Here is a 16,184-nt window from a genome sequence, read left to right on the forward strand (position 1 = left end):
AGAATTAACGTTTCTGAGAAGTTTATTTTCATGCAGTCAGTCCACATACGAGCAACAGCGTGAATCCTACCAATAAAAAGAAGTAGATTTTAGTAACAAAAGGAGGCTTTGATGCTCTTCCTCTCTCCATCTCTTCTTCTGTGTCTATTATTAGCATTAATTCTTTCATTTAAGTTTTCATTCATTTTAAACAAACAGCATTAAAAAAATAAAAAAAACATAAACAAAACTGACACAAAAAAATTATCCAAAATAACGAGAAATGATCCAAAATTACAGAAAATTTGTCCAGACTGACATGAAATTTGTCCAAAATGATTTGGAAATTATCCCAAAGTCAGAAATCAATCCAAAATGACGAGAAAAGATCCAAGTTGACATAAAACTTGACAAGAAAATTGTCCAAAATTCCTCAATAAAATTGTCTGTATCAATCTATAATTGAGGGGCTTCTGAAGTCCATGGGATATATCTGCATACATTTTTATTAAAAGTAATAAAACTAATGTTTTCATGTTCATTATGATCATGTCTTTACAAATTCCACAATTATTTATTATGGAAACAATCACTTATTAATAAAAAATGACTGGATATCACTAAAATTTCAACTTAATAACGGTCCCAATTTAATACCAACCACCTTCTAATGAGCAAAACAATAGTAAAATGAGCTGATTCAGAAATAGTTTGGATTGTGTTCTTTTATTAAGTTGAGATAATCATGACAGATATTTCTTTTTTGGCAATATATCACATTTTATATGGAAAATAACAAATTAAATCCCTTTCCACTGAGTTCCCCATTACAAAAACACCCCTCCAGGAAGTGTGTTAATTCCAGATCACATGACCAAAATGATGCAGAGAAGATACGTGGTGACCATGAAAAAAAACGCAAACAAACAAACAATTACATATCAGTTTTACATCTCATGAATATCACAGATTTTATCCAGATGTTATACATCACTAATGCGAGACAGAAAAGCCTGCCACATCCAGCTAATTTTCCTTGGGACGTTGTTTACCCTGGCGATCATATTCTCAAAAGCAACTCTGTCATAAGCTTAAAACATTCTGCAAATTCTGGCCTACATGGGCTCTTCCAGTCCCATGAAATGGCTCTGGCTGCTACCACACAGCCTGGTAAAATCAGTCTAAGCTGATGAATAAGACACTTATCTCCTGATAGGTATAGCTGTGGTGATTCTGGAGGAGATAATTTATCTTTTCAGTATCATCTGTCTATTATTAGCAAGCGTGGAGCTGCAGTCGTGTGATCTCGTCTTTTTAAAGCGCCACAGCTTCGCCTCGCTGGTCGTCCGGAGCGCTGATCAGATCTGAGCTGCCATTTCTGACGTCTTTTTTCCTCCTCTGCTGCTTTTCAACTCATCTGCCTCTTTCTGCGTTCTTTCATCTCTCAGTTTCTGTTTCATTGATGTCTTCTGTCTGCTCCGGCCTGTTATCTGATCTGAAACATCTCTGCTCTCTCCACATCTCACAACCAAAACTCTCATTCCTATCCGCCATTTTGTGCGTGCCCCTATGCTCGTGTGTGTGTGTGTGTGTGTGTGTGTTGTGTGTTTAATATTCTGCTCAGCTGTATCACTGTGAGTCATACGTGAAGCTGGAGGGGCGTGTGCTGATCTGCTCTGAGCCATGACAGAGACTTTTAGCTGCACACACACTCACCTTCACACACACTAACATGCTCCACACGCTAACACACACACTCACACGCTCCACACGCTAACACACACACGAACACACTCCACACGCTAACACACACACTCACATGCTCCACACACTAACACACACACTCACACGCTCCACACGCTCACACACACACTCACATGCTCCACACGCTAACACACACACTCACACGCTCCACACGCTAACACACACACTAACATGCTCCACACGCTAACACACACACACTCACACGCTCCACACGCTAACACACACACTCACACGCTCCACACGCTAACACACACACTCACATGCTCCACACGCTAACACACACACTCACACGCTCCACACGCTAACACACACACTAACATGCTCCACACGCTAACACACACACACACGCTCCACACGCTAACACACACACTAACACACTCCACACGCTAACACACACACTCACACGCTAACACACACACTAACACACTCCACACGCTAACACACACACTCACATGCTCCACACGCTAACACACACACTCACACGCTCCACACGCTAACACACACACTCACACGCTAACACACACACTCACACGCTCCACACGCTAACACACACACTCACATGCTCCACACGCTAACACACACACACACACGCTCCACACGCTAACACACACACTAACACACTCCACACGCTAACACACACACTCACATGCTCCACACGCTAACACACACACTCACACGCTCCACACGCTAACACACACACTCACATGCTCCACACGCTAACACACACACTCACACGCTCCACACGCTAACACACACACTAACATGCTCCACACGCTAACACACACACACTCAAACGCTCCACACGCTAACACACACACTCACACGCTCCACACGCTAACACACACACTCACACGCTCCACACGCTAACACACACACTCACACGCTCCACACGCTAACACACACACTAACACGCTCCACACGCTAACACACACACTCCACACGCTAACACACACACTCACACGCTCCACACGCTAACACACACACTCACACGCTCCACACGCTAACACACACGCTCCACACGCTAACACACATACTCACACGCTCCACATGCTCCACACGCTAACACACACACTCACACGCTAACACACACTCACACGCTCCACACGCTAACACACACACACTAACACACTCCACACGCTAACACACACACTCACACGCTCCACACGCTAACACACACACTCACACGCTCCACACGCTAACACACACACTAACATGCTCCACACGCTAACACACACACTAACACGCTCCACACGCTAACACACACACTCACACGCTCCACACGCTAACACACGCACTCACACGCTCCACACGCTAACACACACACTAACACACTCCACACGCTAACACACACACTCACACGCTCCACATGCTAACACACACACACTCACACGCTCCACACACTAACACACACACACACAGTCGAACACTCCACACGCTAAAACACACACTCACATGCTCCACACGCTAACACACACACTCACACGCTCCACACGCTAACACACACACTCACACGCTAACACACACACTCACACGCTCCACACGCTAACACACACACTCACATGCTCCACACGCTAACACACACACACACGCTCCACACGCTAACACACACACTAACACACTCCACACGCTAACACACACACTCACATGCTCCACACGCTAACACACACACTCACACGCTCCACACGCTAACACACACACTCACATGCTCCACACGCTAACACACACACTCACACGCTCCACACGCTAACACACACACTAACATGCTCCACACGCTAACACACACACACTCACACGCTCCACACGCTAACACACACACTCACACGCTCCACACGCTAACACACACACTCACACGCTCCACACGCTAACACACACACTCACACGCTCCACACGCTAACACACACACTAACACGCTCCACACGCTAACACACACACTAACACACTCCACACGCTAACACACACACTCACACGCTCCACACGCTAACACACACACTCACACGCTCCACACGCTAACACACACGCTCCACACGCTAACACACATACTCACACGCTCCACATGCTCCACACGCTAACACACACACTCACACGCTAACACACACTCACACGCTCCACACGCTAACACGCACACACTAACACACTCCACACGCTAACACACACACTCACACGCTCCACACGCTAACACACACACTCACACGCTCCACACGCTAACACACACACTAACATGCTCCACACGCTAACACACACACTAACACGCTCCACACGCTAACACACACACTCACACGCTCCACACGCTAACACACGCACTCACACGCTCCACACGCTAACACACACACTCACACGCTCCACACGCTAACACACACACTCACACGCTCCACACGCTAACACACACACTCACACGCTCCACACGCTAACACACACACTCACACACTCCACACGCTAACACACACACTCACACGCTCCACACGCTAACACACACACTCACACGCTCCACACGCTAACACACACTCACACGCTCCACACGCTAACACACATGCTAACACACTCCACACGCTAACACACACGCTAACACACTCCACACGCTAACACACATGCTAACACACACACTCACACACTAACACACACACTCACATGCTCCACACGCTAACACACACACTAACACACACTCACACGCTCCACATGCTCCACACGCTAACACACACACTCACACGCTCCACACGCTAACACACACTCACACGCTCCACACGCTAACACACACACACTAACACACTCCACACGCTAACACACTCACTAACATGCTCCACACGCTAACACACACACACACGCTCCACACACTAACACACACACTAACACACTCCACACGCTAACACACACACTCACATGCTCCACACGCTAACACACACTCACACGCTCCACACGCTAACACACATGCTAACACACTCCACACGCTAACACACACGCTAACACACTCCACACGCTAACACACATGCTAACGCACACACTCACACACTAACACACACACTCACATGCTCCACACGCTAACACACACACTAACACACACTCACACGCTCCACATGCTCCACACGCTAACACACACACTCACACGCTCCACACGCTAACACACACTCACACGCTCCACATGCTAACACACACACACTAACACACTCCACACGCTAACACACTCACTAACATGCTCCACACGCTAACACACACACACACGCTCCACACACTAACACACACACTAACACACTCCACACGCTAACACACACACTCACACGCTCCACACGCTAACACACACACTAACACACTCCACACGCTAACACACACACTCACATGCTCCACACGCTAACACACACACTAACACACTCCACACGCTAACACACACACTCACATGCTCCACACGCTAACACACACACTCATACGCTCCACACGCTAACACACACACTCACATGCTCCACACGCTAACACACACACTCACACGCTCCACATGCTAACACACACACACTCACACGCTCCACACACTAACACACACACACACAGTCGAACACTCCACACGCTAACACACACACTAACACACACACTCACACGCTCCACATGCTAACACACACTCACACACTCACACGCTCCACACGCTAACACACACACTAACACACACTCACACGCTCCACATGCTAACACACACGCTAACACACACACACACACACACACGCTCCACACGCTAACACACACACTAACACACTCCACACGCTAACACACACACTCACACGCTCCACATGCTAACACACACACACTCACACGCTCCACACACTAACACACACACACACAGTCGAACACTCCACACGCTAACACACACACTAACACACACACTCACACGCTCCACATGCTAACACACACTCACACGCTCCACACGCTAACACACACACTCAGACGCTCCACACACTAACACACACGCTAGCACACACACACTCATTTTTTTGTACAGAACATACTCATGAGTGTCCACTTGTGTCATGTGCACAAACACGCTGGAGATGTTATGTAAAGCCACATGCAGGTACACAAACAGACAACATGCAAACATCCGTGGCCTGAGGCAGGGAGTAGCCTGGTGCTGCAATTTCTATTATTATGCATTAAAGACAACAACACATGCACCATGAGACCACATTTAAACTCCCAGTGTCAGAAAACTGATCCTTGTTTTCTATTTTAAGCAGAAATTTCACTGTATATCTATATTTTTCTGGTTATTTCAGAGTCTGATTCACATTCAAGATCCAGATAAAGATCAGAGTTTTTGTCACATGTTCATGTAAGTAAGGGTCAGTAGTGCAGCAGTGGTTGTGGGCTAAATATATATGAATTATGGTGTTGATAATATTATTTGTTTATTGTTCTTTCATTGGTACATTTACACAAAGTCTGGTCTGCCTCCCAGTGGTTGTGCAGAGCCTTTGCTGGATGTTCCTGTACCCCTATGGACACTCCTAGTCACCCCACGGCGTCCTATAAATCTATTTTTCCTGCTGTACCTCTCCTCTTTTGTTCATGTATTCAGAAGGAGAGATAATAGTTTAGTTTGTGCGCTTTAGTCTCATGTAATCCCACTTCTTAATTCACTTTCCGATCCTGATATGTGCATTGTTTGATTTCTGAAGGAGCCCATGTTTAAAAGACGGACGATTTGTGTTTTTTGCCTACTGTAAAGGCATGTGTTCCATCTGGTACTGTACATTTACTGTATGTCTACTGAATGTTTCCCGACCTTTTAGGCGCCCTTTTATTCATGTATTCAGAAGGAGAGGAGCCCAAGTTTATAAGACGGATGATTTTGTATGTTTTTTTGTCTACCATAAAGGATAAAAAATAAACGGAGAAGGCCTCCAGAGGGATTTATGCATCAGCGAGACCATCACAACGTAGAGAAAGAAGCCGTGAGTTCCACTGATACAGGATGAGCAGTGAAATAAACAGCGGCTGTTCTCAAGGCTGGACAATAAGACATTATAAAAGACAAATCTGTAGAAAACAATACAGAAGTGTCAGAAATAATGAGGCAGAGATCTTAGAGAGCAGTGTGTGTGTTTGCATAGACCTCCATGTTATTTACATTGGTCCAGTGTGCTGTAGAACAGATGAGGTGTTATACTTTAGATCTGAGCTCGTATTGATGCATTGAAGCCAGATCCCTGCAGTACGTTTGCATAAATGCATGCACTACATCTGAAGCCATCGCTGCTCTCACCTCGTCGGCCAGCTGGTCGGCGCGCTGCTGCATGTCTGACAGCTCATTGCGCATGTCTGCATCATCTGCCATGGCTGGATGTGGGGGGTGGAGAAGGTCTCCAATAGGGAAGAGAAGATCCTAGTGGGAATCCGGGGAGGGCTGGAAAAGAGAGAGAAAAAACTGTTAGGAGGAGATGATGCAGTGAAAACAGCTACTGAGGTGTAAACGGTGTCGAGGCGATGGATAACAGGATGATCTGAAACCAAGGAATGAACATGCAGCCGTGATCACATCCAGGATTCAAACCAGTCAAATCAAACCTCTGAGCAGGTGCTTCTAGTACATCGATGAGCCACAACCACTACGCTGATGTGCCATTAAAGACTTATTTGCATTTTCTAACTAACTGAATTCGATCCTAATTCATCACATAAACTCCTGTTTGTCGTTTAAACTCACATCCATCCATCAGTGTCATTTCAACTCGCCCTTGATCAAGGTGATTCCTGCCTCCTGCATGTTCATCTACACAACAGCAGCCACTAAAAGCTACACAATGGAAAATGTATTCCAGGGAGGCAGGAAATAAAGAGCACGTCATGCAAAAAAATATGTAACTAGATGACTTTTATATTTCTAAAAGTCACACAATGACAGACCAGAAGGCGTCCAGTAGGCATCTGTGGTGTGTTTACTGCTGCAGGTGGAATAATGAGGATTAAGACGCTACAGCAGCAGCATGGTTGGTTTGTTAGAGGATGAATGGAGCCTCAGACAGAAGAGGATTATCCACAGACACACATAAACAGCCTGTTAGCCGTTTTCCTCCCCTCTGCAGATCAGGAGAGGCTGGAATCAAACCGGCTGGACATCATCTCCACATGTAGGATCACTGCTCTGAAGACCATCAGAAGACATCTGATGAGTTGGAGATTATCAGACGGACACCAGACGTCCTTAAATACCAGCAGATAAGTTGACAAATTAATTCAACCATTTAAAAATCTAATATAAATCCTTCCCACAGTTTTCTGGAGAAGCAATAAATCCTGCTAAAATGATGGCCTTTTACCGCCCGGGGGAGGGGGGGGGGATAATGATGGACGACTGTTTATTCTGAAAAGACCACATGGATGCAGATAAATCTTCACTGAAATGACACTGAACGAAATGAAAAGCAGGCCTACTGAGAGTCAACTCCATAAAGACTCTTCTGGTTGTTTTGGAGCCAATAAAAACACTTCTTCTTTCCATCTTTTAGCTGCTTGTTTTGGTTTAACGGCTCACAGTTTTACTATTTTGGCTCAGACACGTGGTTTCATCAATAAGCTCCATAAAGCTGCTGTATACCTGCACAAAACCATACAGGACACAGGAAAAGGTTTTCTCAAAGATTCGTTATAATGCTCGTAAATTTTACGGTAAAAAACTGTCAAGCCATGACAGCAAAAATCTGTAAACTCTAAAACAGTTTGATGCAGTTTATATAACACTGAATCACCGTAACCCTCCTGGGTTCCACATTCATCCCAGTCTGATCTCCAGTGGACCAGTAAAACCACAGCAGAATAACCTAGAAATAACCACAACTCCTAATGGTTCCTTTGGTTTAGTGCAAAAAAGTACATTCTGAAAATGTTCACATTTAAGGAATTATCTTTTTACAAAACAGTGTCTACAAAGGAACATGTCAGACAAAAAAAAAGACAAAAAAGTTACAAAGCGACAAAAAAATGGACAAACAACAGAAACAAAACAAAAAAATTACACAAACAAGACCAAAAATGACAAAAGTGAGAAACAAAACAACAAAAAAGTAGACTAACAACACAAATGAGACAAAAAAAACACAAAACGACAAAAACATGAGACAAATGACAAAAGTCTGACAAGTTGTTTTAAATTTCTAGTTTTACTAATTTACAATCTGCAGTTAACGTCTTCTCTGGAATTTTTACACTTTGAGGGCCGGATTGGACCCTCTGGAGGACCACGGGTCACATGTTGGACACCCCTGCTCAAGAGAATCACAGTTTGACAATAAAAAAGTGAACTGAGGACAGATAAATCCTCTCCACCACCACGAGGAAAACAAAACCCAATACTAAAGCTTTCAGGTAGATCCTCTAAAGAGTGAAAGTCTCAGAAAGACGTCTTCACCCAGCTGGACGCGTCTCATCCTGGACCAGGTCCTCCATCAGCTGGACGCGTCTCATCCTGAACCAGGTCCTCCATCAGCTGGACGCGTCTCATCCTGAACCAGGTCCTCCATCAGCTGGACGCGTCTCATCCTGAACCAGGTCCTCCATCTGATGGACGCGTCTCATCCTGGACCAGGTCCTCCATCTGATGGACGCGTCTCATCCTGGACCAGGTCCTCCATCTGATGGATGCGTCTCGTCCTGCTGATGGTGGACCTGTCTGTCTCAGAGGTCCTCTACGTTTGTCCAGAGACGTTCACAACATCTGCTAGTTCCACAATCAGCAGCACAAACGCAGGAAATGAAGCTGTTTTATTACCAAACAACACCCCACAGCCCTGAATCATCAACGCCTCTAAGGTTTATATCAGGGGTGTCCAACATGAGGCCCGTGGGCCAAAAGTGGTCCTCCAGAGGGTCCAATCTGGTCCTCAAAGTGTAAAAATTCCAGAGAAGACATTAACTGCAGATTGTAAATTAGTAAAACTATAAATTTAAAATAATTTCTAGTCCATGACAAGTTGTTTGGATCAGAAAGTGAAATACTAGATTGTTCATTGCTCTTTTGTGGTTTTGTGTCTCATGTTTGTAATATATTGTCTTGTTTTTCTTGTTTTTTGTCTGACTTGTGTTGTTTTGTTTCTGGTGTTTGTTGCTTTGTGTTTCCTTTTTGTCTCGCTTGTGTTTAGGTTACAATTTTTGTCATTTCATGTTTTGCTTTATTCGTTCTTTCATGCATCGTTTTTGTTGTTTTGTGGTTTTTTTGCCTTGCTTATGTCGCTTTGGAATTTTTTCTAAATATTCGTCTTTTTGTTTTGTTTCGGATCGTTTGTCTCATATTTTGTCATTTTTTTCTCATTTTTGTCGTTTTGTGTCTCGTTTCTGTAATATTTTTTGATGTTTTTTTGTCTTTGTCTGACTTTTGTCGTTTTGATCACACAGTAAAATTCTATACTGTTCAGTTTCAGATACCTGTGATTAAAATCAGGAGTTGTGGTTATTTCTAGGTCATTCTGCTGTGGTTTTACTGGTCCGGTCCACTGGAGATCAGACTGGGATGAATGTGGAACCTGGACTAAGATCAGTTTGACTCTCCTGGTTTACACAGATCCATCTGATTCAGCCACAGACGTCCTCAGATCAGCAGCTGCATCCTCATGATGAAGTTCAGAGGAGCTGTTCTATCTGAGCTGCATTTCTACAATCTGAGTCTCCCAGCTCTGGTTTTCCTGCATCGCTTCACATCAGCATCGGCCATGTTGGGTTACATAAAGCTCTCAGTGGTCAGTGCAGCTCAGCTTAACGTCTGAATCAGAAACACTTCCTTAGAGGGAAGAAACGGCTTCATCATCATCATCATCATCATCATCATCGTCATCATCATCCAGCCTGTCTGGTTACGTAACCAAATTCAGGCAATTAAGTTTTAACTGTCCAAGCTGACCTTTTACTTTATTACAGCTTCACATTTCAGCTCTGGAACCGGTCTGTCATCAGGTTCTCTCAGGAATAAACAGAAAACACAGAGACAGGCTTCTGGGGTCAGTATAGACCAGGGGAGTCAAATTCATCTTAGTCCAGGTTCTACATCCAGTCCAATTTGATCTCCAGTGGACTGGACCAGTAAAACCACAGCATAATAACCTAGAAATAACCACAACTTCTAATGGTTCCTTTGTTTTAGTGCAGAAATGTTCACATTTAAGGAATTATCTTTTACAAAACATCATGAACAACCTGAAATTTCTGAAGAAAAATAAGCACATTTTAAACAACATTCATCTTCATTTTGTCATTTCCACATTACAACTTCCAGATCACAGAGTGTCTACAAAGGAACACAACATTTAGTCATCGGGAAATGAACTATAAAGGATTTACTGGAGGATCAAAACGACAAATTGGATTAAAAAAACAAGACAAAATATTACAAAATCGAGACACAAAACGACAAAAAATTAATGACATGAAAGAAAACAAAAATTTGACAAAAAGTTACAAAGCAACAAAAAAATTGACAAATGACAAAAACGAGACAAAAAATGACAAAAGCGACAAAAAATGAGAAAAACATAGATAAACAACACAAGCGAGACAAAAAGGATACACAAAACGACAAAAACATGAGACAAACGACAAAAATCAGAAAAAGAACGGACAAAAAACAAGACAAAATATTACAAAAATTAGACACAAAACAACAAAAGAACAATGAACAATCCAGTATTATACTTTCTGATCAAAACAACTTGTCATGGTCTAGAAATGATTTTAAATTTATAGTTTTACTAATTTACAATCTGCAGTTAATGTCTTCTCTGGAATTTTTCCACTTTGAGGGCTGGATTGGACCCTCTGGAGGACCGCTTTTGCCCCACGGACCGCATGTTGGACACCCCTGCTGTAGACGTTCTGGTGACTTTCTTTTAGTAGATTTTTGTACTACTTTGGGTTTAATACCTGCTAAACATGCTATATTTGTCTACTAGCCATACATATTTTCTATATTTGTGCATCTATACAGGTATCTGGACTCATCAGGCTTCAGAAAAACTGACTAATTAGAGCCAATGAGCACCAAATTGGACTTTTTCTCAGATTTTTAGCTGTAAATGTGGTGCTGTTTGTGTCTGATTCCCTGGTGTGGAGCGATAACGGCACATTCTAGCTGCTGTTAGCAGGTAGAGATGATCTGGCGGCATTGAACAGCTTCAGAGAGAAACCATTCCAGAGATCAGACTGGTGACCTGAGAGTTAGAGACTCTTTAACCAGAAGCTGCTCCATCAACCATGAAAAGGACAAATCTGTCTGGAGATTCCCTTCTGATTCAACGTTGGTCGCCACATCTGAGAGATGCTGAATTTTTAATTTACTCAGAGAATCCTTTGGCTGTCAGCAGATTTTGGAGGAGAAGTCAAACTTCTGGCTGGTTCTGATGTTCTGTAGCGTTTATTCACATGTTCAGCATAATGCATGTGGTAAATACATTAATCTGCTGCTCCCATCTACTGCATGTTTACTCAGAGGGGATTTTGTGTTTAAATAGGCCTGGTAATGTGTATTTATGCAGCTTTAACCCTGTAAAACCCACTGCTGCAGAAATACACCAGTTTTACTTTCATATATGTATGTATATATACAAAAATATATATTTGCTCATTTTTCTATATTTGTTTTCTACACTTTTTTCTTTCTTGTTTTTTTTTGGTAATTTTCTTCTATATTTGGGTTTGCATATTATTATTATTATTATTATTATTATTATTATTATTATTATTATTATTATTATTATTATTATTATTATTATTATTATTATTATTACTATTATTATTTAGTTTTATTTTTTGCTATTTTTTTCTATATTTGGGTTTATATATATAATTTTTTGTTTATTCTATTAGTTTTTTTTGCTTTTTTTTCTATATTTGGGTTTATATATTGTTTCTTTGTTCTTCTCCTTCTTATTATTGATATTTAGTTTTTTTGCTATTTTTTTCTATATTTGGGTTCATATATATATATAATTTTTTGTTTTATTTATTTTTGCTCATTTCCTTTATATTTAGGTTTATTTATTTATTTATATTATTATTATTATATTTATATTATTTAGTTTTATTTTATTTTTTGCTATTTTCTTCTATATTTAAGTTTAGAAACTCCTGATCTAATTGACTTAGAAAACAGGATTATTTTGCATCGTGTTGAATCCAGCAGCTACAGCCGATGTGCTCCAGACCAGCAGTAATAAGAAGCCGCTATGCTGCCCACTTCTCACTTCATGTTGTTTTCGGTACACTATAGTATTCCTGCTATACTCTGTGTAATCTTTACAGAATCTTTTCAGATAAATGTGATGCATATTTCCCTCCATCTGCTGGTATAAGCAGCACTATAGAGGCTGAATCTGTTCTGTAATTAACAGAATGCTTCTTTCATTCCCACCAAACATCTGCTGCACAGGTGGCTCAGAAGGTCCCGTCGCTAACATGAGGACTGAAGAATAATCACTCCTATCTCCTCTGGCAGACGGGCAACACACAGGATCTTTACTAAAACTAAAACTGCACAATGTAAGGATCATAGAAAAATGACGCCACTGATGTTCAGACTGATCCACTCTATACATGTAGACATGAAACTCTGTCCGGGTCTAAAGCCTCCCAGGAAAATGAAGGTTAAATCTGTTAAAAACAAGCAGAGCAATTGTGGAAACTCTGGTTGGTTGAAGAAAAAGAAGGAAAAGAAGAAGAGTGATGAAAACTGAGGTGATATCAAGTACACAGCAGCCACTTTAAGCACATTCTGCATGTCATGTTGGTGCATTTTAAGCTTTTCAGGTGTAGTTTAATATGCAAAAAAGCTAATATTTAAGGTCAGAAGAAGGAGGTCAGTAACACATGAGATACTAAAAACTGCTCTCAGATAACATCTGCAGTAACTGACACGTTTTTTAAATGTGTTTTCATGATGCCAGGCTGTACAAAGAGGGTTCTAAACTGACAGTAAGTTGGCATTATTGGTGGGTGGAGAAAGGATGACTCCAAACCCTCCTCTGTTCATGGTCGCTCCTTCACCTTTACCTCCTTCACCTCCTTTACCTTCACCTCCTTCACCTCCTTTACCTTTACCTCCTTCACCCCCTTTACCTTTACCTCCTTCACCTTTACCTCCTTCACCTCCTTTACCTTCACCTCCTTCACCTCCTTTACCTTTACCTCCTTCACCTCCTTCACCTTTACCTCCTTCACCTCCTTTACCTTCACCTCCTTCACCTCCTTTACCTTTACCTCCTTCACCTCCTTCACCTCCTTTACCTTTATCTCCTTCACCTTCTTCACCTCCTTTACCTTTACCTCCTTCACCTCCTTCACCTTTACCTCCTTCACCTCCTTTACCTTCACCTCCTTCACCTCCTTTACCTCCTTCACCTCCTTCACCTCCTTTACCTTTATCTCCTTCACCTACTTCACCTCCTTTACCTTTACCTCCTTCACCTCCTTCACCTCCTTCACCTTTACCTCCTTCACCTCCTTTACCTTCACCTCCTTCACCTCCTTCACCTTTACCTCCTTCACCTCCTTCACCTCTTTTGCCTCCTTCACCTCCTTCACCTCCTTCACCTTCACCTCCTTCACCTCCTTTGCCTCCTTCACCTCCTTCACCTTCACCTCCTTCACCTCCTTTACCTTCACCTCCTTCACCTCCTTTACCTTTAACTCCTTCACCTCCTTCACCTTTACCTCCTTCACCTCCTTCGCCTCCTTCACCTCCTTTACCTCCTTTGCCTCCTTCACCTCTACCTCCTCTACCTCCTCTACCTCCTCTACCTCCACCTCCTTCACCTTCACCTCCTTCACCTCCTTTACCTTTACCTCCTTCACCTCCTTCACCTCTTTTGCCTCCTTCACCTCCTTCACCTCCTTCACCTTTACCTCCTTCACCTCCTTCACCTTCACCTCCTTCACCTCCTTCACCTTTACCTCCTTCACCTCCTTTACCTTTACCTCCTTCACCTCCTTCACCTTTACCTCCTTCACCTCCTTCACCTTCACCTCCTTCACCTCCTTTACCTTTACCTCCTTCACCTCCTTCACCTTTACCTCCTTCACCTCCTTTACCTTTACCTCCTTCACCTCCTTTTCCTTTACCTCCTTTACCTCCTTTACCTCCTTCACCTCCTCCACCTTTACCTCCTTCACCTCCTTTACCTTTACCTCCTTTACCTCCTTTACCTCCTTCACCTTTACCTCCTTCACCTCCTTTACCTTTACCTCCTTTACCTCCTTTACCTCCTTCACCTCCTTCACCTCCTTCACCTTTACCTCCTTCACCTCCTTTACCTTTACCTCCTTTACCTTTACCTCCTTCACCTCCTTCACCTTTACCTCCTTCACCTCCTTCACCTTCACCTCCTTCACCTCCTTCACCTCCTTTACCTCCTTTACCTCCTTCACCTTTACCTCCTTCACCTCCTTCACCTTTACCTCCTTCACCTCCTTTACCTCCTTTACCTCCTTCACCTTTACCTCCTTCACCTCCTTTACCTTTACCTCCTTTACCTCCTTTACCTCCTTCACCTCCTTCACCTCCTTCACCTTTACCTCCTTCACCTCCTTTACCTTTACCTCCTTTACCTCCTTCACCTCCTTCACCTCCTTCACCTTTACCTCCTTCACCTCCTTCACCTCCTTCACCTCCTTCACCTTCACCTCCTTCACCTCCTTCACCTTTACCTCCTTCACCTCCTTTACCTTTACCTCCTTCACCTCCTTCACCTTTACCTCCTTCACCTCCTTCACCTTCACCTCCTTCACCTCCTTTACCTTTACCTCCTTCACCTCCTTCACCTTCACCTCCTTCACCTCCTTTACCTTTACCTCCTTCACCTCCTTTACCTTTACCTCCTTCACCTTTACCTCCTTCACCTCCTTCACCTTTACCTCCTTCACCTCCTTTACCTTTACCTCCTTTACCTCCTTTACCTCCTTCACCTCCTTTACCTTTACCTCCTTCACCTCCTTTGCCTCCTTCACCTCCACCTCCTCTACCTCCTCTCCATTCTGTGTTACTCTGACATTTATGGAGGAAACGTTGAGCAGCGTGTCACCTGAAGTCAGCAGGGAGGCAATAAAGAGAGGCAGTACGGGAGGGATGTTATTAAAATGCTCTGAACACACAGAAACCCTTCCAGGTACCGTTCCTCTATGCAGGTAAACAGGAATATCCACGCTTTATGACTTCCACGTTGCCCCGAGGACCGAGGCAGAGGGAGGTTTACTGATCAGCAGCATGATTTAAATTATGGCACGAGAGAAAAGGTGCAGTAAAACGTGATGTACGACTTCAAGTCAATTACAGGAGAAAACCCGAGCTTCTATCAGTGGGATTTGTAGAATATAATGTTGATTTTTTTCCTTTCTACAATGCAACTAAACACAAAAAGTGGATTTACAGTCATTATTAGTACAAAATGGACCTTTTAATGGGCTATTTTTGCCTCTGAATCAAGCGTATC

At 43.3% G+C, this 16,184-nt stretch overlaps 1 protein-coding gene across 2 annotated transcripts in view; it reads right to left on the reverse strand.

Annotated features, from left to right (window-relative positions):
* snap25a (synaptosome associated protein 25a) overlaps positions 1-16,184 on the reverse strand; it is a 50,993-nt gene that overhangs the window by 24,256 nt on the left and 10,553 nt on the right. For both annotated transcript variants that reach the window (XM_055015904.1, XM_055015903.1), the window contains exon 2: positions 6,983-7,123. In XM_055015904.1, coding sequence (XP_054871879.1) covers positions 6,983-7,054 — 72 coding nt within the window. In that variant the 5' untranslated portion in view covers positions 7,055-7,123. The remainder of the gene's footprint in view (positions 1-6,982; positions 7,124-16,184) is intronic.

Source organism: Amphiprion ocellaris, chromosome 12, assembly GCF_022539595.1.
Source record: "Amphiprion ocellaris isolate individual 3 ecotype Okinawa chromosome 12, ASM2253959v1, whole genome shotgun sequence".
Lineage (NCBI taxonomy): Eukaryota > Metazoa > Chordata > Actinopteri > Pomacentridae > Amphiprion > Amphiprion ocellaris.